Source organism: Pleurodeles waltl, chromosome 4_1 (genome assembly GCF_031143425.1).
Source record: "Pleurodeles waltl isolate 20211129_DDA chromosome 4_1, aPleWal1.hap1.20221129, whole genome shotgun sequence".
Classification (NCBI taxonomy): domain Eukaryota; kingdom Metazoa; phylum Chordata; class Amphibia; order Caudata; family Salamandridae; genus Pleurodeles; species Pleurodeles waltl.
In genome coordinates this window covers 915,454,352-915,482,017 of record NC_090442.1, presented here as the reverse complement: position 1 = coordinate 915,482,017, position 27,666 = coordinate 915,454,352, and the positions used below count along the sequence as shown (strand labels likewise).

Below are 27,666 nucleotides of genomic sequence, written 5' to 3'. Positions count from 1 at the left end.
ACCTCTCATTGCCTGGATGACGTCTTATGCATTGCGCGGGAGTCGGGCAATTGCGACGTCATCGTCGACGTGCAGAGCTAGAAGAAAATGTCCGTCGAAAGCTGGCACGTGGGGAAAATTCTTTAGGTGAGGAATCCACAGGTAGCTAGTGTATCCACCAGAAAAGGTGTTACCGAAGGCAAGTAACTTGTTCGTTAGACATTTACCTTGGGCACACAGTCAATAAATGGGACACATCACTCAAGAAGGCAATCCACAAAAATAACAAGAATCTTTATAAATGCTTAGGCACTAGAATCAATACAATCAGATAAGCACGTTTTACAAGAAAAATGTTTGTAAATTTCAAAAGTCGACACAGTGAAATTTTCAAATGCAGCAATGTTATCCTATGAGAGAAGAACAAATACTGCATTCAAGTATAATACAGTGACTTACGAGGCCAATCTCATGGACTTTAGGTTAGTATTGGGCAAGGTTCAGGAACACACCAACAGGTCACACTGGGCAGTACTGGAGAGGCCAGGTGTACAGGTGTAGCATGGCGTTGGGTGCCCAATGTTACTCAATGGGGATCTGTCCAGTCCAGAAGATGATGTAGGTGAGGACTGGGGATTCAGTCCAGAGGAACCAACAAGTGGGTTTCAATCTTGACATATCTGGGTCCTGAGTCGGGGCGATGGGTGCAGAGGTTTCTTGAGGCAATGGGTTTTCTCCACCGGAGAACTCGCAGTACAGGGGTCCTGCCTGCAGAGGTTGCAGCCGACGTCGGAGGTTCCACAGTGAGCAAGTCCAAGGTGAGCTTTGTCTCTGGAGGGCTTGGGAACCATGCTGGCACTATTTGTCCACTTCAACTCAAGCTGTGCGGCATGAGTGTAGTGGTGCTTTCAGGTGTTGGGTTTTTGGCGGACTGGTGTCCTCACAAGTTTGTCTTGGGGTGCCTGCAAGATGCAGGGAAGCAGCTCAGCTACTCCACAGGAGTCTTTGTTGAAGGCAGGCAGTCCTTCCAAGCTTTGGAGGCATAACAGGTGCAGAACGTTATGAATTTGGCGCAATTCAGCTGGAGCAGCAGACAGGCCGTCAGGACTGGGTTTAGGTCAGGTGCTTCTTCCTTTTGATTTTGTGGCTGTTCAGTGTCCTTCTTTGCAGGTCAGCAGGAATCTGATTTCCTGGTGTCAGGGGCTCCCCTAAATACTGCATTTAGTGGTGTTTTGGGGATTGTAGGGTAGTACCCAATAGACTACTGCGCCCTGGGGGTCACTACGCCCCCATAAAACTACAGGGCATAACCCTGTCCCAGAGTTCCTAAATCTGCCAATATCAAGTTGGCATATTTCTAAATGCTGTGTCGACACAGGCAACAAACCTTAGGGGCGGGACTGACCTAGGAGGTGGACACACCTCTCTGAATACTAAACTTCCCACCTGCCCAGGAGCCAGAGGGCCCTGGGGTAGGAGGTTGGCAACTCTCCTTTGAGTGAAGCCAGGTCTGCATACCAAGGCTGATAGGCTTCTTTGAAGCACCCGGGCTTGGGATGCAGATTTGCAGGTCATCCTGTTGGGTGGGGTGTGCGTGTACCTCTCCCAGAGCAGGCTTTGTTTCTGACCGCCCGAGAGCAAAGTCTTTCACCCTTGGAGATCAGAATTGTGTCTGGTGGTGGCAGACTGGCTAAAACGAGTTAGTCTGCACGCTGGTAGTTGGTAGGTTTTCAGGGGACACTTCTAAGGTGCACTCTGGTGCATGTATTAAAAAATCAATCACTGGCATCAGTTAGGGTTTATTAATATGAGATGTTTGATTCCAAATATCCTTATTTTCAGTGAAGCCATCATGTACCTCTGGAACCCGTATTGACCAGTGTGCAGCACATGTACTTACAATGACTTCCCTGTTCACTAACTATGTCTAAGAATCGACAAAGACATAGCAGGGGCATACGTGCTCATGCAGATATGCCCTCACATGTAATATAATGCATCTTGCCTTAGGGCTGTAAGGACTTCTGTAGGGATGACTTGCATATACTGCACGCAGTGTTAGATTACATGGAACAGAGGCTATATGCCGTATCGTGATTTCACTTTTAGTTGCATAAAGAAATGCAGCCTGCAATAACAGTCTGCATGTGCTAGGAGGTGTATCCCTGAGGGTGGCACAGTACATGCTGCAGCCCTTGGGGACCCTTCTTGGTGCTCATGACCTAGGTACCAGGGGTGCCATTTACTTGGGACTTACGGGGGGCAAAGGTATTACCAATTGAAGAACAACTGCACAGTCTTGGGAAAAGAGATCTGGCACTGGGGACCTGGCTATCAGGAACCCAGTGCACTTTCATTCAGCATTGCACCAAATACTAGGTAATTGGACCATGTCAAAAAGGGACACTTTCCTACAACAACTCTTGCTTTTTCATATCCTGGAGCCCAGCTGCTGTCAGTTAGTCTTACTTTCAGTTCCTGCATGTCTTAACACTGCTATGTCCTGTAGCTCATGCTCTTGTCAGTGCAAGCAGGTGCTCCTGCTATAGTTTACTGTCAGCTCCTGCTGCTGCTGTCACTCTAAATACTGTTGTTAATGGATATAACTCATACTAGTGCCCTGCTTCTTCAGGACATTACAAACAATTATATCATCCACTAGTGATTCAGCTGTCAGTCCTTCTGCTATCCCCTCTCTGGGCTTGATTGCAGCAAGCAATCCCTAAATTGTGTGCATAGATGTGTGAAGAATAAAGCCTGTGAGTGCAGGTCAACTTCAAGGGTTTCCTTCAGCAGCCCAGTCTTCAATCATGGTTCTCTCAGCAGACAAAAGATTTAAGCGTTCTCCTAGACTGCTAGCTATATATTTGAAATTCATGTGACATCAATGGGTATCTGTTCAGGTGGAGGACCAGGAGCTCATCACTGGCTGGTGTGTGCAGGTCATGTGGGGGGTTTAGGCTGGAGTAACAGGATCCCAGTGTGAGGGGGCAGCAGGTTCATGGGTATTCCCACACTGTTCCACATTCAAGCACTATTCCCAGGTCTCCCTTTGGTTATCCTCAAAACCCTTAATCAAATCCTGCATCAGTTTCTTGTGCTGTGGATAATCACCATAACGAGAGGTAATGTAATTTTTACACAGCTTCAGCTCTTTCATAAATATGACTGGCAAGATTATTTACAATAATGAATTTCTGGTGCAGCATGTGTATATTTCAATCTTGGCATCTTTAGCCATCCCTCTTTTATTCAGACAAAAAGATAACAAGACCAAGTACAAGTTTGCCGTAGGCATGTATCTGTCTTTTGTTTAAAGATATTTAACTTGGAGCACACAAACCGAAACTGGCTTTACTAGTTGTAATTTGCAACATTTCACACTTTCTTGTCAGAGCAGTGCATAGACATGTCAAGTAAGCAGTGCAGGGCCACAGACTGAAAAAAAGATTAATCATCCTTTTGCATACTATTTTATAATAATAGCATAGTAAAAAAAGAGATGTACTTACCGCCTCAACCACAATCTCTGTTCCACTCTGATTGGCGCACTGGAAATACATCAGTGTTAAAAAATCATTACATCATTGAGAAATAAGTACATATTTATGTTAAATTCCATGGTACACTTCAACCCATAGTGAATATGAACATACAAAAACCTGAACCTTAAACGACAGACAATGTAATTAAGGTGCAACTCCTGTATAATACCTGCATACCACAAGAATTTGCATGGGTCCTACTCACTAAACAGCATAGGAAACACGGGATAATGCCTATGGAAAAATATCAAAAGAATATAAGTATTCAGAAGGATTTGTAAAGGTGAACTTTTGGATCATTTTCAACTCTACCTTTATTGAATGCCTTATTACACCAACTGAACAAGAAGATGTGGTGTAGTGATGAAGTCAAACTGGGAACCTGGCTTGGAATCCAGCTTAGATCTTGACTGAAATGTGAGCGTGTCTGAGCAAATCATTTAATCTGTGATGATGTAATTGTATGTTATTCAAACACTTAGACCCCACTTGATGTATGCAGCTTTGCTTTGTTTCCATCACTGCTCATGCTCACAACACTCTTCTCTCCAGCTAAATTTGTGCTATAACAATATAAACTGAGTAATATTTTTACATTGTGAAGCTATTCTTCTCTGTGAATGCCCCTTCCTTTTGGACTCTTTGTGAACAGCCCTTATTTTGTGACATTCACATACAAGCCCTTTACAGTTTTCTTTATCTGAGTAGGTGCCACACCTTTAATAGGCCTCATATAAGTCTCTTTCTCAATGTCTGAGGTAGTGCTTTCTTGTGTTTTTCAGAGAACCTCTCATACACATCTTTTTGTTCCCTGAAGCATTTTTATTGTGTGTTGCTTTTAGCAAGAAAAGACAATTTTAAAGTAAGGTTTATTTTCTGTGTGTCAGACATGCAGATAGGTAAAAGATTCATTGGTACGAAACGTCTTGCAGACATCTGATACTCGCAGGGCTGGTGAATACTCTGGAAGCTCCAGCAGTGCTTAGTGTCTGAATAGAAATTATCGGCAAAGTGAGTAGATCTGGCTATAATGTGTTGATGCGTGAAAATACAGGCATACAGAAATGCTGTTTGCATGTGTTAGCACATTAAAGGCATACTTTTTGGCAATGTGTGTTCTTATGCTGGCTCAGAGAATGCCTCTTCCCACATTATGTGAAGTGGTAGCCCCACCACTGCAGCTTGACGTACTAGCCCCCTGGAAGTTCGGGTCTCGTCGCACTCCTGCATTTCCACCTAGCTATGTGCTAAGGTTAATGCTTAGCTTCTGTTTGCGCACTCTTCGAGATTTCTTAAATATTCAGAATGAATACCTTGATTTAGCTCTCACAGTATTGGTGTTTTCCCAACCCACCTGCACCACTGATAGTGCTCAATAGTAGTGCATTTTGTGTTTGATGTAACTTCTGTCTTCCACCTGGTGGTGAAAGGATGGGCTGGAACAAGGCTTATACTTTTGGCAAATGCCAGTTATAACTTGGATTGTTTCTGTTATTCGGGCATGGCTATATTGATAATGTAGCAGGTGGAGCCACACATTAACTTAGAATGGGGGAAGGGACTGCAGCCCTTTCCCAAAGTGGTTGTACTGGGTAGATTTTCCAGCTAGGAAAAGTGGGTCTAGAGTGCCACCACCCAGAAAATCCAGGTGTGGAAACACATGACCCCTTGTAATTGTACAAAGAGGAATTTTACACAGGAAACCCAAAACTCACAGGTTGTAATCCGGGCCTAGGTGTGAAGTGTGGTTAATTCTTTTATGCACATAATGTTCAAGTTGTAAATCCCCTGTTTTCTTTGACTCCTGTCATCTTCTCTAAAGTAAGAGGTCAGGATGCTTAGAATCTGTTTGATGCTTGTGCAGAATAGTGCACAATTTCCTTCTTCTTATATAGATTGGGAAGTTGGGATATGGCTTATTTTATGAGCGTTAGTGATTAGCTATATTTTTGGAGTAGCATTTATTTAAACACTGCCCCAGATTAACTGTGCAGTTGGTGTGGTTTTTATTTAAAAAAGGGCTAGCTATAACACCCTTTCTTCCCTCTCAACACACTTCTGTGGAGGACCTGGGGTTGAGGAAATGTTATGCTCCATGCTGGGATGCAGGCCATTGGGCTAATGGACAGGTTTTACTCTTCTGTTTTCTTAAATAAAGCCAAAGTGACAGTGAGGACCTATTTAATCATGTCCTCGCCAAGCTTCATGTTTTGGTGGCTTGTCCTGGATGGCTGAATAGATGAAACTGTGGTATGAGGCCGCACAAAGTCGTATGAGGTTGTGTAGGAGGCACATTATCCACATATAGCAGTTCAGATGATCAAGATGGTGCTTGTGGTGTCGTGGTACCGGCCAGGTTGGACCAATTTAAAAAAAGGAGGGTGTACTGGCCACCCCCAGCCTTTATAGCCCCCTGGGGCCCCTATCCTCTGGAGCCATACCTTTTTAAAAAGGGGAGTGGGGCCGCATGTCCTCCCTCCCTGAGCCTATTTTGGCCCCAGGGAACCCACCAACCAACATGCTGGAGGCCACAGGACTGAGCCCCAAAGCCCCCGTAGCCCCAGCTGGCTCCCCACATGATGCGGGAGCTGGCAGTGCTCCCTCTTGGAGGAAGCAGCTGCTTTTGCATATTCTCTCCAGGCAGAAGCAATATGTGTTTTTGTTTCCCTGCGGTATCAGTGCAGGCAGGGAAACCGAACACAAGTCTGCTCCCAGGAAGCAGGATCACTTTTAAATCTCCCGTTGATTGGAGCAGACTTAGGGCCTGATTTAGATCTTGGTGGTAACAGTCCCACCATCGCTTTTCCATCTGAAAACCCGTCCGCCAACATAAGGTTCCACCCGCCCAATTTAGATGTTAGCGGGAGCATAGGTGAAAGACTGCTGATACTCTGCAGTCACCGCCAATGATCCCCACCCGAGTCAACAGCACCACAGGCTAAAGCGGCTGGCGGTGGGACGCCAGCCCTTTTTCCTGCCAAGCCAATCACGATGTGCATTCTCGCTGCGTGGGCGGATTTGGAAAGATAAAAGGACTAAACTAAACTTTTTTACACTTTCCACATTTCCTGCTGCCATGAACCCAGTCATACCAAAATAAACATGTCTATCACAAATATATAGCCCTAATAACTGCCAATGTTCATTATGTAAGGCCAGGACTAAGGTTTTCTCAAAATAAAGATGTTTTATAAACATGAGATAGTTCTCTCCTAAACAATTTAAATTGTGCATAAGGGAAAAAAAAGACACTGGGCCTGTAGTCAACAGTGTGGGTGAATGCCCACAACTCGCCTCCCAATGTCTCTGCCAAAATAAACTTCCTCTGGAAGGGGCATCTATGGGGCAATAAGCAGGCACCTCAGTGATGTCACGGGGTGGTCCTTGGGTTTGGGAAGGGTATGTTTGGGTTTGATAGGGGTGGGTTGGGATGTGGAAGGGGGGGTTGGGATGTGGAAGGGGTGGTTTGGTATGTGGGAAGGGTGGAAAGACATTTGGGAGGTGTGGTTTGGAATTTGGAATGGGTCAGGGCCAGGGCAAAAAGTAGGTCCTCTATTGGAAAATGGTTATGGTGATTGGCAGTGAGTTTGGATTGGGAGGTAGAGGGAGTGTCTGTGTCTTCTGTGCATGCGTCTGTTGAAGCTGTGGGTGCCTGAGGGTCTGGTGTATGTGCTGTATGATTTGATTTGTGTTTTTTACTGATTGTTGGGTCAGTGAATGTAGGGAGCTGGCCTGGTGTGTGGTGGGTACCTAAGGTACTTACACCTTATACCAGGTCAAAGTATCCACTTGTAGTGAAGTGTAGGCAGTGTCTAGAAGCCAGGCTCTCTAGAGGTAGCTGTGGATGAGCAGTCAAGGCGTATTTAGGAGACATGCAAAGCTCATGCGATACCACTGTAGTCACACATCACTAATACACATAAAAGGAACCACACAGTGTTACAAAAATAAAGGTACTTTTATTTTAGTGACACAATACCAAAATTACTAACAAGGCAATACTCCCTTAGGAGGTAAGTAAACACACTAAATATGTATACTAATAATCAGAAATAGGCATAGAAAAGATTACATAACAGTGCACATAGCAATAACCAATAGTGAGCCTAGAGGGAGCCCAAACCATGTACTAAAAAAAATGGAATGTGAACACAGGACCCCCACCTAGCTAAGTGGAATTTGTAGAGGGGAGCTGGAGGTACTAGAAAATCAGAGGTAAGTAACACAATACCCCTCAGCTACCAGGAAAGCAGAAGAAACCACTGGAATTTCCCTAAACCAACCAAAAGGAAGAAAAAGAAGAAAAGAAGACACCCAGACAAGACTGCAAGAAACCAGCAGTGGATTCCTGGGAAAGAAGACCTGCGCAGAGAGAGGACCAAGTCCAAAGGTCACAGTGGAGCCCAGGGAGGAGTAAGAGCTGCTACCCACCCTGCTGTACTTGCAGGAGTTGGTCGACTGTGATGAAGATCAGGTCAGCACTGCAGCCCTGGAGCCGGAGAAGAGTTCCTGAAGGATGCAGAAGATGTCCCATGCTGGGATGAAGATTGCACATGGGTGTCGGTGCAGCAATTCCAGCAATAAGCCTTGGCAAAAGCAAACTTGCGGGTAGTGGAAAAGTGGTGCTGCTGGGGACCAGCAAGGCCTAGGAGGACTCACCCCAGGAGGGGAAGTCACAGGGCACCCTTAGCATTGCAGAGAGAACACAGGAGCTGGGGCAGCACCCACAGGAGTCCCACAGGACAGGGACAGAGGTGTTGCTGAAGGAGCCCATGCAGCACTACAGAAAGAGATCCAACTCCGCAGGAGAATCACGCAGAGGGCTGAGTGTCGCAGGAAAGTGTGCTGGGGACTGAAGCTACACGTCACCTGGAGATCCCTTCAAGGAGATGCAAAGAAGCCTTGGCAGCAGCAAGAGCATGGGGTTACTGTCCTGCGTGGGAAGGCAAAGGCTTACCTTCACCAAAGTTGGACAGCTGGCAGAGAGGACCAGGAGGACTTCTCTGGACCACCACCTGTGATGCAGGATCCAGGCAGCTCAAGATGAAGGGAGATCCACGCAGCTTGTCATCGTTGCAGTAGGTGCCTGCAGATGCAAGGGAGTGACTCCTTCACTCCAAGGGAGATTTCTTCCTCTTCTTGTGCAGGCTGAAGAGTTGCTGTCTTCTGAGGTTGCACAGCCAGGAAAATGTTGCAAAGCTGGCAGGAGCCATGGAAACAAAGTTGCAGAAAAGTCTTCTTTGTGGTTTGCAGCGTTGTCAGTTCCTGGAGGGTCCAGTCGCAGTTCCAGTGGCCAGAACTGGAAGTGAAGGTTGCAGATGAGTCCTGCTGGAGTCTTCCAAGGGGTATCTAAGGACCTACCTAAGAGAGAGATCCTAAATAGCCCTGAAAGGGGGATTGGTCACCTAGCCAGGCAAGCACCTATCAGGAGGGGGCTTTGACGTCACCTGCCTTGCCTGTCCACTCAGATGCTCCCAGATTTCCCTGCCAACCTTGGAAACAAGATGGCAGAACCCAGGGACCCTCTATAAGAGCTCTGAGCACCACCCCTGGGGTGGTGATGGGCAGAGGAGTGGTCACTCCACTTTCCATTGTCTAGTTTTGGGCCAGAGCAGGGACTGGGGGTCCATGAAACGGTGTGGACTGGTTTATGCATGGAAGGCACCAAATGTGCCCTTCAACGCATACCACTGGTTTGGGGAGGCTACCCTTCCCATGCCAGTCACACCTATTTCCAAAGGTAGAGGGTATTACCTCCATCTCCCAAAGGAAATCCTTTGTTCTGCCTTTCTGGGTTTGATCAGATCAAGCAGCGGGAGGGCAGAAACCTGTCTGAGGGGTGGCAGCAGGTTGGGCTGCCCGGAAAACCATGTAAGACTGGTGGTAGCAGTGCTGGGGTTCTTCTAAGGGCCCCCCAGAGTGCATGGGATCATACTTCCTATACTTGCAACAGTATTGTGGTATGAGTCCGACATGTCTGATACCAAACATGCCCAGGTTCAGAGTTACCATGTAGCTGGACATAGGTAGTGACCTATGTCCAGTCCACGCTTAAAATGGCGTCCCCACACTCACAAAGTCCAGGAAAATGGATCTGCTACTGCAGGGGTGCCCTCACACACAGGGACCTCCACCCTGCCCTCTGGGCTAGAGGGCCTACTTTCAGTGACCTGGTGCAGTGACTTACAGTGACCTGGTGCAGTGACCTATAGTGAAAACAGGTGCATGCTCCCATTTCACGCAGACTGAAATGGCAGGCCTGCAGAACCCTTTGCATGGGCTCCTTATGGGTGACAGAACAACTGCTGCAGCCCATAGGGATCCCCTGATACCCCAGTGCCCTGGATACCTACATATTATATACTAGGGACTTACATGGGGTACCAGTATGCTAATTGTGGGAAGAAAAAGGTACAGTTACCAAATTGGAAGGGAGAGAGCATAACCACTACGGTCCTGGTTAGCAGGAGCCCAGTGGACATAGTCAAACCCACTGACAACAGGCAGAAAATAGGGGTAACCAGGCCAAGAAAGAGGGCAATTTTGCAGGTGTTTGTGTTCAGTATGAATGTGTGTGGATGTGTCTTTTGTGGAGGTGGTGTGTGTTGTGTTGTTGTGTCTGTGGGTCTGTTGCTGGTATATGTGGATGTTGGTGCAGTGGTGGTTGTGCTGGTGGTGTGTATGGGTGTTGGTATAGTGGTGGAGGTGCTGGCTGTAGTTGTGCTGGTGAGGAGAGTAGATGTCTGTCATGGTGGGCGTGGTATCTTCAGGTGTGCGTTTGTTGTGGAAGGTGTTCTGTCTGGGTATGTTTGTGATGGTGGGGTGTCTGCATGGGTGGGTCTGTGACTGTTTGTTTTTTGCTATGTCGGTGTGAAGATGTGCTGCTTGTGGTCATTTATGGTCATTGTAGTGGGTTCAAATGTCTGAGTGTACTTGGGATAGGTCTGGGTGGAGGGATTTGGGATTAGGAAGGGGTGGGAGCCTGGGAAGAAAGTTGAGGTGGATGGGAGGCGGCGCTCATAGAGGAGGTCAGACCCTTGACTAACTACTGTAGACCAGACAAAGCACTGGGAATGCCATCCAGGTAATCCAGCATCTGGGTATTTTGGCCAGCTAGCCCCCGAATGGCATTCAGTAATGCTGTCTGGCCTGCAACGATCGTTCTTCAAAGATCAACATCCTCCTGATTGAGCGCAGCCTGGGACACCGGGGCAAGGCAGGAGGAGTTACCCGCAGCAAAGGTGAAGCCAACTCTTTTAGGGGGGCAGCTAAGGCCAACTGGGGGGGAACAACATGAAGGGTGGAGATAGAAATGTAGGTGGCGGCCGATAATGAAGGTGTAACAGGTGTTCCAGGGTGGACCTTCGAAGAAGATTAGTCACTGGTGGCTCCCGTGCCTGTCCCCTCACTCGCCATGCCACTGGTTCCCTCAGTGTCTGTGGTGTCCCCACTGGACCCACATTGGCCAGCTTCCTCCCCGCTGATGTGGCCACTGTCACTGTCACCTTGCCCAGACGATGCTGAAAAGACACATACAACCATTTGAGGGTATCTATGCAAATACAATTGGACATGAACTTTGATCAGACATTTGCTCAAAGTCTAGAAATTCCCCATGTAGTTCCTGTATCATGTATGCCTTTGTCTCTTACAAAATACACGAAGAGTATGGAGTGTTTAAGTGGGTACCGAGTACAGGAAAGTTGCCCTGGACCCTCTGTGTATCCCGAACTTCGGGACATGTTCGTGTGCTAAATTTGGCTGTCTGGAGGGGAATTTCTCCTTGCGGACTAGGTGGTTCCATACACTATATAGTGTAATTCTTCATCATTTGACCACCTAGCCCCATCCAGGTAGGATAGCACCACCTGGACGGACTCAACCTCGTCATTAAAAGAACTCAGAGGGAGTGCAGAGATAAAGATTATCTGGATAGAAGTGGGATCCAGTTGTACCCCAGAAGTTATAAAATCACCTAATCAGTCACCTGCGTTATATTGCACCTTTATTCACGGTGCCTGTTGGTGAGATTAAAAACAAATGGTGGGACGCCTATGGAGGGTAATGACTCAAAGGGTCACTGGCCAACATGTTTTTGCCCACTAACTATAGCCAAAGAAGGTCTGGGGGCATTCGTCAGGGACTAGGATCCCTAGACTCCTGCACTAACGAGTCGTCTGCAGAAGGAAGGAAAAAAGGGGGAAGGGTGCTACCTCAGTAGGAGGTGGCCAGATAAAGGTAATGGAAAAAGGGTCTACCTTTGGATCACTTAACCACGAGGCCCTACATACAGAAGAGAAGGATGTTCAATTAAAACATGTCGACTACATTTGCTACACAGCAAACCACAGCACACAGAAAAGTGAAAGAGCATGCACAAGCAAGCAAATAATCATGCAACATCATTACAAATAGTCACACTGGATGTGGGATATGGTGCCACGGATTGCGGGAGGGAGAAGAAAAGGTTGTCTCTTACCCTATCACTACAGGGAAAGTCGCCCCTGGTCTAGGAGAGGGGGAGTGTCCCCTTCTAGTCACACACTGTGTGTGGGAGAAAGTCAACAACGAGGGTGAGCCCAGTACTAGGAGGCACACAGAAATATTATATAACGCCAAAGAGGGGAGCGCGGCAGACAACACAATGAGTGGAGTTAGGTAAATGCTAGAGTGCCCACAAGGAGGCAAAATGAGGGGAGCGCGGCAGGCGAGCCAGGAGTGGAGTTAAGTAAATGCCAGAACGCCCGCAAGGTCATATGAAATTTGGTGGCACCCCTTCTTGATGAAGGCCTCAAGGTGCCCAGTGTAACACGTAAAAAGGTAAGTGCCAAGTGGATCCAGGTTGTACAGACATGAAACATAGAACACAGAAAATAGCCAATATGAAGTGCGAAACAAGATCGTTATCTGTGGTGGCTGCCATTCAGATACGAACTATGCAGACAGTATATAATAAAGAAATAAGATCATTATCTGTTGTGGCTGCCATTCAAATACGAACTATGCAGACAGTACATAAATAGAACTAAAGAGAAAAATTGCAAGCAGTAAGGTCTTATCTGTCCAAGGGAGCTGCCCCCGGTCGCCGTGGAGAGTATGGCGCAGGTCGCGGTGAAAGACCAGTGTGGACTCACTGCTTCAAAGGGTGACCCTCTTATGTGCACCTAGTCCGACTCCCTCCCCAGCCATGAGTGAGTTTCGGCCGGGGAGGCTCGGATAATAAGTAACCTGCCGTTCGGCAGTTGTGCCGATGCAGGAGAGTATGGGTTGTGGCAGCGCCCAGACTGAGGGAGCATGGGAACTGTGGTCCCATGTCTCCCAGTGTTCTCAACCTAGGGAAGAGCGCCGGGCGTGGCGGCGCCCACCCCCACGGAAAACATGGGAACAGTAGTCCCATGAGAAGGTTGTGCTAGAGGGCTCTGAGGGGGAAGGAAACATTTAAAATAAGAAAAATAAATTGATAAATGGAAAAGGGGGAGAGAAAACAGGGGTGGGGGAAAGGAAGAGGAAGAAAAAAAAAACATCACTCTCAAAATCACCTGTTGTGATAAGTTTCATGAAGGGGGTGATCCATGTTTCTTCCTGTTTCACTTGTATGCCACAATGTTATTTGAATTTGGTCTTTACCTACCTGATGTGCTTGCCCTTTAAGCCTATGCACAGTTGTTCATTGTGGTTGATGACTCTGAGAACAGTGTTCCTGATCCCCATTACATCTGCCAGATGAGTGAGAGAACTCTGGCTTTGTCTTCGGTGCCTCTATATGTCTCCTTCTTTCCTGACCAATTGGTCCTTCAAACTAGGGTAGAGTTCTTTCCTAAGGTAGTCATGCCCTTTTATGTAGGATGGTCCATTAATTTGTCTTCTTTCTGATGGATACAACTACCTGTGGATTCCTCACCTTATGAATTTGATCCCTGCGCCAGCATCCGACGGAAAGTCTTCTTCCTAGCTGTGTACGTCGACGAGGACGTCATAATGGCACGGCTCCACGTGACTCCGTCTGACGTCAGCGTGCCAATAAGATGTCCCCGTCGGCGTACAAACGTCAGGTTTTTCCTTTTTCCGTGCATTCGACTTCAACGGTTTTTCTTCCTGGCCCGTTGGTTACTGTAGCGACCTCTTGAGGTTACAATTTCGCCTCCGAAGAAGTCCGGGTTTAAGCCGTGTAGGGAATGCGGGGGTCGGATGTCAGTGACCGACCCCCATTCGGATTGTATTTGGTGTTTGAGCTCTGAGCATGATGTGGAAGGTTGTTCTTCATGCCAGAGCATGAATCCAAAAGCTCTGAAAGAACGAGAAGCAAAGCTCTTCTTGGCCAAGGCAAAGAAGAAGGAACACAAGAAGGTTTCTTCCCATGCTTCTCCCAAAAAACATAAGAAGCGGCGTCATCATGACTCCAGGCGTCGTCATGACTCTCGGCGCCGGTCGGAGCGGAGCCGATCAAGGAGTCGTTCGAGGTCAAGGTCTCGTTCATCACGGTGCCAGAAGACGTGGGAAATTAGTCCTACGGTCACGCCTCAGCCGGAGAGTCCGGGGTTGTCACCGGTGCCTTCAGTCTACGAGGTCATTCAAGGTAGTCCTCGTTTCTCACCGGCGCCGAGGGATCCTGATGTTCCCCAGACTTCTACACAGCAGTATCCAGCGTTCCCGACTCCAGGGACGGATCCGGCCGCATTTTTGAATGCGATGTATGCTGTGTTTCAAGCCATGGCCCCTGCTGGTGCACCGGCGGGTCCCACGGGGCCATTGGCATTCAATTTGGGCTCGCCGGCTTCATACAGGGCTGCTCCATTCATGCCCTTCTGCCCTTCAGAGCCTGGTGGTCCGGTGCCGGGGGTTTCCCCTCGCAGGAGTCCTTCGCCTGCGACCGTGGATCCGTCGGCTTCTCGTCCGACTCCTTCTCCGCACCATCCAGCGTCATTGGTGGCCTCATCCAGACCGGCTCCATCTCCTTCTGCACATTCGGCGTTGAGGAAGTCATCGGCCGACTTCGGGCCGGCTCCGGTTGAATCCGGGGGTCTTCCGGAACCAACTCAAGGTCTGAGATCATCTGCTTCGATGGAGGCCTTGTCGACGCCGGCTCTGGAAACCCATTTAAGATCTCGGAGGAAGGTGTTGAGGCTTCTGGAGGAAGAGGAATACAGAAGGCTTGAGGAAGGTGTATAGAGCCTTCTGATGATTTTCAGGGACTTGCCACTGCAAGTGGCTTGGATACTTCCCCGGAGTGGGACATTGCTTCTCCGATGGAGTTTACTGAGGAGGCCTCCTCTTTTCATGCTGTGGTGAGGAAGGCGGCTGACTATCTAGATTTGCCTTTGTCCTCGGCAGAAGTCAAGACTAACTTGCTCACGGAGGTTCTTCATCCTTATTCCTCCAGTGCTGACCCCTTGTTGCCTTTTAATGAGGCGTTGACTGAGCCTATTATGGACCTGTGGAAAAACCCGGTGACATCTCCTGCGGTGAACAGGGCAGTGGCGAGAAGGCATAGGAGTGCCCCAGGAGATCCATCATTTCTATCTCGTCACCCGACTCCTGAGAGTTTGGTGGTTCAGGCATCATGTGCTGCGAAATCTGCCCCTGGTACATTCCCTGGTGTTCCAACAGATAGAGAATCCAAGAGGATGGAGCAATCCTCGAAGAAAATGTTCTCTTCTTGCAGCATGGCCCTGAAAGCTACCAATTCCACTTGTGTGCTAGGCAGATACATTCATGCCCTGATGGACTCTGCGAAGGAGATGGCAAAAGATCTGCCACAGGAAGTGCGAAAATCTTTTGGGGCCCATTTCTTGGATGCCCAAGCGGCTGCACAGCAGATTATTCAATCTGGCCTGGATACTACAGATTCTATAGCCAGGGCCATGGGAACATCGGTGGCTACGAGAAGGCATGCCTGGCTACGGTCTTTGGGTTTCTCGTCGGATGTACAATCCACGTTAATGGACCGTCCATTTGATGGGGAAAAGCTGTTTGGGGACAACGCAGATTCTGCCCTTGAACGCTTTAAGGACTGTCGGGCTACAGCTAAGTCCCTGGGTTTGCAGACCCCTTCTGCTACATTGTACAGGCCTTTTCGTAGGTTTTGAGGGTTTGCTAGAGGTTCTGCCTTTCGGAGGTCTCAATCTAATGCCCAACAACTTGCCAACCCGCCCTATCGTGCCTTCAGAGGGCGAGGTAGGGGCAGGGCTAGAGGTCCAGCCCAGCAGCTCTCTTCTTCTTCATCATCCTCCTCTGGTGGACAGCAGCAGAAGCAGCCCTAGTTTTCCCCACTTCATCAGTCACACTTCTCCTGTAGGAGGAAGATTGAGCCTTTTTCTGCAGCAATGGAGGTCAATTACAACAGACTCGTGGGTGCTAGGAATTGTGGAAAAGGGCTATGCTCGCCCCTTTCAGGAGTTTCCTCCTCCCTTCCCTCCCCGTCCCTCCTTTTGTTCAGAAGAACATCTTCTGTTGTTGCAACAGGAGGTTGTAGTCATGTTGGCAAAGGGCGCTATAGAGTTGGTACCGTTGCAGGAAAGGGGTCAGGGGTGTTATTCAAGGTATTTCCTGATTCCCAAAGTGGACGGTCGTCTAAGGCCGATCCTAGACTTGAGGATTTTGAATTTGTTCCTCAAGCAGGAAAAATTCAAAATGCTGACCCTAGCGCAGGTGCTGTTGGCGTTGAACGAAGGAGACTGGATGGTGTCTGTCGATTTGCAGGACGCGTACTTTCATGTTCCCATAGTCAAGTCGCACAGGAAGTATCTCTGTTTTGTGGTCGGATCGCAGCATTACCAGTTTGCGGTACTCCCGTTTGGTCTTACTTCAGGACCCCAGGTCTTCACAAAGGTGATGGCAGTTGTTGCAGCACATCTCAGAAAGAGGGAGGTAGCAGTTTTTCCCTACCTGGACGATTGGTTGATCAAAGCCAAGTCTCCAGGGATTGTGTTGTCTCATCTGCGAATGACAACGCAGTTGTTGTTCGATCTGGGTTTTTCGGTGAACATACCCAAATCTCACCTGGAGCCCTCTCACTGCCTCCTGTTCATAGGGGCAGTATTGGACACGACAAGGTTTCGGGCCTACCTCCCGCCTCAGCGGGTGCGGGACATTCAGGCACTGATTCCTTTGTTTCGAAGAGGAGCGGCAGTTCCAGTCCTCAAAGTCTTACGCCTGCTAGGTCTGTTTGCTTCTTGCATTCTATTGGTCACTCATGCTCGCTGGCATATGAGGGCTCTTCAGTGGTGTCTCCGCAGACAGTGGTTCCAGCACAAAGGGGATCTCAGGGATTCTATAAAGATCTCCAGGGACGCTGTAGCGGATCTTCCTTGGTGGTCAGTGGACGGCAACCTTTCCCAAGGGAAACCGTTTTCACTACCACCTCCGGTGGCCACAGTGATATCGGATGCTTCCACTCTAGGGTGGGGATGCTCATCTGGGGGACCTGGAGATCAAAGGTCGTTGGTCTCCAGTGGAACAGATGTTGCATATCAATCTGTTGGAATTGCGGGCTGTACGTTTGGCGCTCAAGGCCTTCCTCCCTTCCCTTCGCGGTCAGTCAGTTCAGATCCTGACGGACAACACTACCGCAATATGGTATATAAACAAGCAAGGAGGAGTGGGGTCGTATCTTCTTTGCCGAGAAGCTCTACGACTCTGGTCCTGGGCTCAGGACCATCGGATTTGCTTAATAGCAAATCATTTGGCCGGAGTGTTGAATGTACGTGCGGACGTTCTCAGTCGTCACTTCTCATTAGATCATGAGTGGCGTCTCCATCCGGATGTTGTCCTCCACATCTTCGAGATGTGGGGTACTCCTCAGGTGGATTTATTTGCCACTCAGGAGAACGCGCATTGCAGTTGCTTTACACGTTTCCCCCCCATACCCTTGATTCCTCGGTTTTTGAGGAAGGTTCGTCAAGACCGGGCCCAAGTCATATTGGTAGCACCGGACTGGCCGAGAAGGGTATGGTATACAGACCTGCTTCAACTCTCTCAGTGCCCTCCGCTCCGTCTCCCGCTCAGGGCAGATCTCCTCTCTAAATCGCAGGGGCAGGTTTTACACCCCCACCTCCAGAGCCTGAACCTTCATGCCTGGAGATTGAACGGGGCAACCTGAGTTCCTTTTCTCTCCCGCCGGATGTAGTGGATGTTATACTATCGTCCAGGCGACACTCCACTAAATCTATTTATGCCCGAAGGTGGACAAAATTTGTGTTGTGGTGTGGAGGGAACCAAAAAGATCCTTTAAAGGTCCATCTTTCAGATGTACTCTTGTTTGTTCTCAGTTTGGCGAAGAAAGGCTGTGCTATAACTACAGTTAAGGGTTATTTGGCAGCTCTGTCGGCGTTTCTTTGCCTTCCGGATCAGCCATCTTTATTCAAGTCTCCCATTGTACATGGGTTCCTTAAGGGTTTGGTGAATAGCTTTCCTCCTACTCCTTTTCACATGCCTCAGTGGGACTTAAATCTTGTTTTAACATTTTTAATGGGTTCGCCTTTCGAGCCCATGCATTCATCTCCATTGAGATATTTAGCCTTCAAGACTGTTTTCTTGATTGCGATTACTTCTGCTAGAAGGATTGGTGAGCTTCAGGCGCTCTCCGTTAAGCCTCCTTTCACTGTTTTTCCCTGATAAAGTGGTTCTAAAAACCAGGGCTGCTTTTCTGACGAAAGTTGTCACCCCTTTTCATTTAGGGCAGAATATCACTCTTCCTGCTTTTTACCCTCCTCTCCACCCGTCTAAAGAAGAAGAGAGACTCCATAGGTTGGATCCTAGGAGGGCCCTGTGTTTTTATCTCGAAAGAACTAAAGACTTTCGTTTGGATGACCAGCTGTTTGTTGGGTATGCTGGTCAACAAAAAGGCAGAGCTGTACAGAAAAGGACACTCTCCAGGTGGGCCATCTTGTGTATCAAGATCTGTTACTCTTTGGCAAAAAAGGTCCCTCCTGAAGGTATCAGGGCCCACTCTACTAGAGCTAAATCTGCATCCTCTGCTCTGGCGAGGGGAGTTCCATTGGTAGACATATGTAAAGCGGCAACTTGGGCGTCCCTCCATACTTTCGTGAAACATTACTGTTTAGACTCTGAGATGAGGAGGGACGGTCACTTTGCTCGCTCGGTATTGCAAGATTTCTTAGTGTAATCAGGTGGGCACCCACCACCAAGTGCGGTACTGCTTGGGACTCTATTCATAAGGTGAGGAATCCACAGGTAGTTGTATCCATCAGAAGAACAAGTTACTTACCTTCGGTAACGCTTTTTCTGGTGGATACACTGACTACCTGTGGATTCCTCACGGTCCCTCCCGCCTCCCCGTTGCCTGCCTGGTTACACTTTTATCTTGCAGTATTTAGCTTTATATTTATATAAATGAAAGCGTGTATATCTATATATATATATATATATATCTATCTATCTATATCTATCTATATATATATATAGATATATATAGATATATATATATAGATATAGATATACATGCTTTCATTTATATAAATATAAAGCTAAATACTGCAAGATTTATATATATATATATATATATATATATATATATATATATATATATATATATAGTGATATTTCTCTATTTGTTTTGTATATTTATGTATCCCAGCTTTCAATAAGAATGGATTATTTAAATGATCAAGGTTTTTGTGTGTGTATATCTTTCTATATTATTTATAAATTTTCATGGTCGGTTTACTCCTATTTGCTTTAAAGGCACGAAAAAAGTGAGGTGAAACTGACGTTAGTACGCCGATGGGGACCTCTTATTGGCACGCTGACGTCAGACGGAGTCACGTGGATACGTGCCATTATGACGTCCTCGTCGACGTAGACAGCTAGGAATAAGACTTTCCGTCGGATGCTGGCGCAGGGATCAAATTCACAATGTGAGGAATCCACAGGTAGTCAGTGTATCCACCAGAAAAAGCGTTACCGAAGGTAAGTAACTTGTTCTTTAATGCTCCACTCATTCTTTCAAGGAGGAAGAATGGTTACATTGCCTCAGTTCCAATGGGACCCTTAGTTTTTATATTGAGAGGGCAAGAGCATTTCAACAAGATGACCAGCTTTTCATCAGGCTCTCTGGAGTTAAAAAAAAAAAAGGGAAAGCTGTGGAAAATGATCATCCCCACATGGATTGACTTATGTATCATGATATTTTATAGGGTGGCCAAAAGACAGCCTGCCCCCAGAAGGATTGTGTGCTCCGTCTATCAGAGCTAAGGCTGCAACTACACGGCTAGCGCTCCATGTCCCAGTCTTAGACATCTGTCAGGCTGCTACATGGGCGTCTCTCCACATGTTCACGAATTTCTACTGCCCGGATAGCCAGGTCCTGTGGGACGGGCCATTTGCTTATTTGGTCCTGTAGGATTACCTGTTCTGAGCCATTCCTCAGACCCATCACCTGGCAGGTACTGCTTTGGTATCTCTTCAAAAGGTGACAAATCCGTGGTTAGAAGTCTCTATCAGAAGAACAAGTAACTGTCCTTTAGTAATGCCTTTTCTAGTAGAGACTTTATCTAACTGCGGATTCCTCACCTGCTTTCCCACCTCCCCATTCTGTGGCGTGGTTTCATAACAATCTATAAGTAACAAGATTCCAATAATGATAGTCTGCACACTGCTTCAATTATGGTTTCTTAAGGCTCCATGTCTGTTGGCAAGGACTGGGTACAGAAAGACATTGACATCAGCACGAACAAGTGACGTATATCTACTGATCCCAATGTCATCTCTGCTTGAGAAGGAGCAGCACTAGGTGACATGATGTTGCAGGAAGACACCTGCTAGCTTTGGGGGGGTATTCAGAAGGTGAGGAATCTGTGGTTAGATAAAATCTCTACCAGAAAAGGCATTACAAAAGGTAAGTCACTTGTTCTTTTTGAGTATCACTAGCAATAAGTTGGGAAACCGGTAATTTAGGCTTTGAATGTTTTTTTTATTTTATTTAATGGTTTGAAATGTTTATTTGTGTTCAAATATGTTACGCTTTTACTTAAACTAAGTGAAATATTGTTAGGTTAATAAACAAACAGATGAGGAGAATATACCATTAGACGGACAAAGGATGGAGGAAGGGTCTTAAACATTTAGTATTGACTTCCTAGCCAAACCACATCATATGGGATCAAAAGCAAGCACAATTCATGTTTTGTTGGTGAGAAGGCATCTTTATGATATTTCACACAACAAGGCATGACTGTGGCTCATAGTCCCAAAGTTTTGACACTGTGTGGTGCCTAAAACCTCTATTAAAAGAAAAGCCTTACTGAAATGGCTAGAAAAGAAAGAATTAGAAGTAATGTGTCTCCAAGAGACATATCTGCTTGATACTGATATCTCTAGACTGAGATCTAGGCTGTACTTTTTGCAGTATCAATCTAAATCACAGTCCAAAACTAGATGGATGGCAATCCTGTAAAGAGATTCATATAGGAATCAACACATAAGGATAATGACTGCAGGAGTGCAGGCTGCTTGCAAAATATGGTGTGCTATATTTTCTCAATTTCTGGCCCCAACAATATTGAAGAAGATTTCTATGTGCATATCTATCCCTCAATTGCAAGGTTTCCAGATGAAGCAGTCATATTTGAAGGTGATTTCACATCCTATACTCTGCTCTCACTCTTAAATAGTTTAACTGCCCTGAACCTCATAAACATAAGGCATACAACCCACCCTAAAGAGAGGGGAGTGTACCTTCTAATCAAATGTACACAGATCTCACACTTTTATTGATTACTTAATAATACCTTCAACACTGGCTACCTGTATTGTGGTTGTAGACATAGGCACTCACATTCTTTCTGACCAAGCTTCAATCATGTTGGAATTGGCTTTGGAATGGTGAACTCTGCAGCTGCCATGAATTTGGAAAATTAATGAAGTGGCCTTCCATGATCCACTGCTAATATGTAGTATATGAAAAGGTGTTGAAACTATAGCCACAAATGTGACACAATGGATGTCCTAGGCCATGACACATGACACTCATGACTCAGCCAAGGTGGTGTTGAGATGAGATTCTTATTTCACACAGCTGCTTTGGTAAAACTGGTGAAAAGGAAATGGGCCAAATTGGAGGTAGAAATTTTCAGATTCTAAACAGAACACAAAAGCACATGCCCCAGACAGGTATACTGTGGTATCTGAAAGGCTACGGGAGAACTGGACCCTCTTCGCATTAAAAAGGCAGCCTATAAACTGTTAAACACAAAACAGAAACGTTATGAAAATGGAGGCCAGGTGGACAGGTTGCTGACCTACAAAATCAGGTTAGCCAAAACCCACAACTCTATGAAATCAACCCAGGATGCTGATGGATGCGTCCATACCCCTAACAAGGGTGTCATGGATAACTTTTTGCAGATTTACTCATGTTTTTATTTGCCCATAACCTATCATCTGGTCCTCCAAGACACATATTGTATTGTATTGTATTGTAATCGTATTTATTTAGTGTACTTTAGCTTAATCAAAATCTCATTAGAGAGGTCAGAAGACCAGGTCCGCAGAGGCATTAAATCCCTTTTGAATAATACAGCCCCTGCTCCCAATGAGTTTTACTTATTTTTGTGAGGCGTTTTGCCTAATATTGACCCCCAAAACGGCTAAAAGTGTTTAATTCCTTCTATGACGTGGAGACAGTTAACACCAAGCAGAATTGAGTCAACTCTGACTTTGCTTCCTTATTAGGGAGGAACACCCAGAGAGCCAGGTTCATTTAGCCCACTAATTATTAAACTGCAATTTTTAAAACTGTCATTAAAAACTTACAGTATTCTTGTTGACTTTGTCCATATCAAACAGGATTCATAACAATACCAACAAACTAGGGACAGTACACAACCGACTTTCAATGTGACTGATGAATCTACTAAAGATAATACTCCTATAACTTGATGCAGAAAAGGTAGATTGATAGAGTACATTGTAGTTTTCTGTGCAAGCCTCTGGAAAAATGGCCCTGGGGTCAAGAATGTCCTGTTCATAATGGCCAACTTTAAGCATCCCTCTATCAAGCTGAAAATGTAATCCCGCTCAGCTGAGCCCATTATCTTCTCTAGATGTGTGAGAGAGGTTTGTCCCCTATCACTGATTCCTCATTGGAACCTTCAATAGGTAGGTTTATTGAATACATTTTGTGCTTCATGACTAAACATAATGTCAGTTCCCACTTTGTCAGAACTACAAAAGTTAACTGATGTATCTTGCCTAAAGGCCAACCATCAAAGTCTAAGGGTAAGAGAATTCCCGCAAACCAAAAGAGAAGCACTGAGATATTGCAAAGCCACAGATTTGGTGAGGCCCAGTAAAGCACTGAAACCTGATGTGCTGGTCTCCGAGCCCTTTCTCTAGTCTACGATAGTAAAATTCCACCAATGCTAGCTATTCAGTTCAAGGATCTCTATAGATGGAGGGGGGGACTGCAGTTCTCTTGAATCTGTAGCTTTAACTGCACAAAAATGAATATCATACTTCAACTATTTTACGTGGGTAAGGCCATTTTCCAAGAGAGGTACAATGCTGTCCAAAATAAGCTATGCTATTTATTTGGAACAAAAACACTAGTAGCTGTAGCAGTACTCCTCAAGATTACCCAATAAATTGGTTGCGGTGTCCCAGAGGTTAGCAGATTTATTTCAACGGCTCAGCTTGCATCTGCCTATCTTGGTCTTTCTCTGCTTATGACAGACCTTGGTACAAGCTGAAGCAAGGAGCATGTCTTTGAAAGCTCTTCTATGGATGTTTCCTAAAATGCATAAATATATCAAAGATTGTATACTAAAATCACTTTAGAATACTGGAACGAGAAGTGAGAACTTGTCACATAAATCAGAAACCCCTCATCTTTGACATCAATTGTACATAACACAGATGTCTTACCAGGTGTGCCAGACTTTGGTTACCTGCTGTGGGCAAAAGGTAACCCACCCCACCTCAGGTTAGGTGGATTATATAATAATAACACCATTAAGGTGAGAGAACAATGTGCATTATATTTTCAGTTGGAACTGTGTGATGTGTATAAATTGACCAAGCTACTCCATTGGGCATGACCAGCCAGAGTACAGCAATGTGGAATTAGAGACACTACGAAATGGAGCGCCCGATCTCAGAGGGACACTTGTAACCGTCTGCACTGAATTCTTGAGGTGGATCACCCATGTCAGTCACTCACATATGTTAAACAGTAAGACGAGCTACAGTTCGAGATGGAACTGAGTTCTTGGGTGGCTATTTGTCAGGGAGCTGCCAAATCTTCTATGTACATGCAACATAAAGAAAGTGCATGCTAAGTAATGCTAAGATGGTGTCTCGCACTCATAAGATTGAAAGTGCAATGTTTGGTAGAGCTCAGGCCTGAGCTGGAGGGATTGCAACAAGGTGGGAACATACTGCCCCATGTGGTGGACGTGCGAATGCGTCAGAAGATTTTGGAAGAGTTCTTATCCCTTATCAAAGACATCACCAATATTCGTATGCCGTTGGGCCCGTTAATAGTTTTACTTAGGAATGTAGATGAAGGGAGTTTCTGTGCACTGTCTTTAATGGCTACTATGTCTTGCATCTCTTATTGCCTACCAGGTTATCCATAAATCATACATGGAGAGCCCCTAGCCTTACAAATGCGAGTTTGTGGTGGATTAAAGTCTGGCATGTCTGTGCTGTGGAAAAACGGTTGCAACAGTAAAGGACATAGTAGCCCGGTTCGAGAAAGTGTGTAATTTCAGTTCCACACATATATAAAAAGACAGGCTCTTAAATGATGCTTTTGCACCTCTCATACTGCTACTTCTCATAGCTGGGGTGGGTCCTCCTCTCCCCTTCCGCCATGAAAAATTGTGATTTTTAGTAGGATACGGATCACTAATTGTAGCTGATATGACTACCTATTGCGTGTGTGTTGAGATATTTCCCCTTCTATTACTTGATGTCCTCTCAATGGAAACAAGAGACTAGAACACGTAGATGCATAGGTTCTTAAAAACTGTTCCTGAACACCTGGCTGTAACATTGCTTCATGCAACGTGTCGTTCCCTATATGCTACGGAGATGAAACTTGAAATAAAGTTGTTTAAAAAAAACTTAAGTTCCTGTAGGTGGTCTATTGAACTAGTTTCTGCCAAGCTGAATGCAGTGCAGAAGCTGCAGAAGCAACCAGGAAAGGAAATGATGCAAGGGCAAGCTCTGTGGAAATGGGGGCCAGAACAAGGCCACAAATCCACTGCATATTTGTGCATGGCACACTAGTACTTCTCTTTTATTCATATTTTGTTGAAGGGAAAATGTATTTCATGTTTGTACAAGAGTTCAAGAAAAGAGAGGGGCCTGTGGTCACCCATTTGCCAGGTTCAGTTGACTGACATATTTTTTCTCTTTGCTGTTTTCGCTTGTTGAAATAACTACCTTCTTTATGACACATGCTTTTTTTCCGAAATAACATTCAATGATCCTCTTTTTGTAAATGTTATTGTCTGACAAAGATATGCAAATCTATTTCTGTCCCTTCAGACGAAATAAATATTTAAGTTAAAAGATACTTATTTTTTCAGGAATTTTTCCACTCAATTCCAATCCCACCTCTACCTGCATGTAGGCCTCTTATTGAGTTTAGGGAAATGTGTCTGATCTATTTCCTCCTAAGGTTTATTCTGCAAGCAGCAGGGCTTTGTTTTTTAAACACCGCCTGCTTAGTTAATCTGTAAAATTCTCACGTCGCCCTAGGATACATACTTTTGAAATCAACCCTGTTTATATTCTGGTTCCAGAAATGGCATTAGTTACAGCTGGATTGGCCTTGCCCCCTTAAATATGATTTGTAAGTGAAAGCATTATGGGAGACTGATGTAATGTAATATGGTATGTTTTAACAATTGATCCCAAGTACCACCACACCAAAGGAAGCACTCCATGCTATCAAAGTTTGGGAATTTCAGCTGCTGGTCTCTGGTCTTTTCTATAGTTTTATAGCTGAGGAAGTAAATAATATAACCACTGGTGAGACTGTACCAATCAAGCAAATAGAGGTACCCACCTAAATTGTTACACAGGTTTCCAAGACAGTTATGCCATGTTAAGATGAGAGGTGAGAAAATTGTTCATGATTCCATATATACTAACTGTTAAATTAAACCAAGTGTTTGACCTTCCTCGTCCTTGTTTCTGTGTGTCATAGTCCTATTAATTTCCTTGCAGTTTAAGGGAAGAGAAGAAGCTGTTGGAGCGTGAATTGGAGAGAATCCCCAAAACTGTGGTGAGTTTGGAATTTATTTTACTTTCTAACAGTAGCGTTTCAGCAGAATGATTGTATTTAAAGGCAAATCTCGTTCATGTAGAATTACTTGATGCTTACGTTTTATAGGAAGTTACTAAAGTAAAGCCTCTCAGTCTCAAATACTTTTACAGCTCAGTTCACGCAGAAATGAATCTATCACTTTGTATCAATTGATGAATCATGAAAAATATCTTTCATATGTTAAAGCGAAATATATATTTTCAGACAATTCAAAAATAGAGGGCATTTCTGATGGATACAACTACCTGTGGATTCCTCACCTAATGAATTCTCCCATGGCGCCAGCATTCGACGGAAATCTTCTTCCTAGTCTCTGCACGTCGACGAGGACGTCACTCTAGCCCACGCGACGCCGTCTGACGTCATACAGGCAATAAGAGGTCCTCGACGACGTGCCGACGTCGGTTCCCTTTTTTCCGTGCATTCGAAACGGTTATCTTCGAGGGAGCAACTGTTACTTTTGTGGTTACAGTGTATTTTTGCTGCGTAGTCTTTCGCTGTGGTAATAATGTCGCAGAGAAAGTCTGGATTCAAGCCTTGTCGTGAGTGTGGAGGCAAGATGTCAGTGATGGATCCTCATTCCGACTGCCTTTGGTGTTTGAGCTCCGACCACGACGTCTCGACTTGTGATTCATGCCAGCACATGAATCCAAAGGCCCTCAAGGAACGTGAGGCGAAGCTGTTTATGGCGAAATCGAAAAAAGAAAAGCATCACAAGAAGTCTTCTTCGCCAAGACATCGGCGTCATCGAGATTCCCGGCGCCGTAGAGAATCTCGGCGTCATTCAAGCAAGGAGACTCGTTCCAGGTCTTCGGATCGGCGCCGAAGGACATGGGAGATCAGTCCCACGGTTACGCCGCATCCTTCGACGCCGTTGCCCTCCCCGGCGTCTCCGACTTCACCTGGACAGGCGTCGGTGATTGAGGTATTGGAGCCTCAGGTGTTGCCTCCGGCATCGGGGTCGCCTCCGAGACAGGCACCCCAGTATCCGGCTTTTCCCACCCCTGGAGCCGATAGTTCCGCATTCTTGAATGCGATGTATGCCATCTTCCAACAGATGGCTCCAGGGGGTGCTCCGGCTGGGCCTTTGGCCTTTTCATTGGGTGATCCTGCGCCTCTTCGGCCGGCACCCTTTATGCCCTTTCTCCCTTTTGGGAACGTGGGCTCGGCGCCGGTGTCGGCGCCGGTGGCCGCTCCGGTGGCTTCAGAGGGATTGGCCCCGGGGATTTCCATCCCGTCGACGTCGGGATTTCGGCCTGTGACTCCGGTGGGTCCATCTGCTTCGACTGCTCTTTCGTCGGCGCCGAAGTTACCTGTGGCGCCGGACGCGGCGTCGGTGGCTTCTGAAGATCGGCGCCGATCTTCGACTTCGGCGGAGGCATTGTCGACTCCGCGTATTGAGCAACGGCTTCATTCGAGGAGACGTGCTCTACGTGTATTAGAGGAGCAGGAGTACCAACGAGCCCTGGAGGAAGGAGAGCTAGAGGACTCGGGTGATGGGCTGCGTGGTCTGGAGTCGGCCAGTGGGCTGGACACTTCCCCTGAGTGGGATCTTTCGTCCCCGGGAGAATATACTGAGGAGGCTGCTTCCTTTCACGCAGTGGTACGGAAGGCAGCTAGTTTTTTGGACCTGCCTTTGCCGGTGGTGGAGGCAAAACAAAACCTTCTAACAGAGGTGCTACATCCGGCCTCAGCTGCGGCGGAGCCTCTTTTGCCATTTAATGACGCTCTGCTGGATCCAGTGTTAGAGGTGTGGAAGAGGCCGGCATCTTCCCCAGCAGTTCACAGAGCCGTGGCCAGGAGGTATCGGGCGGCTCCAACTGACCCTGGTTTTCTGTCTAGGCACCC

General features: G+C 46.4%; 1 protein-coding gene across 1 annotated transcript in view; it reads left to right on the top strand.

Moving 5' to 3' along the window:
- The window catches only part of CCDC146 (coiled-coil domain containing 146), an 897,036-nt gene that overhangs the window by 272,355 nt on the left and 597,015 nt on the right, over window positions 1–27,666 (top strand). Inside the window, exon 5 of the mRNA XM_069229681.1 lies at window positions 25,719–25,776. Coding sequence (XP_069085782.1) covers window positions 25,719–25,776 — 58 coding nt within the window. The remainder of the gene's footprint in view (window positions 1–25,718; window positions 25,777–27,666) is intronic.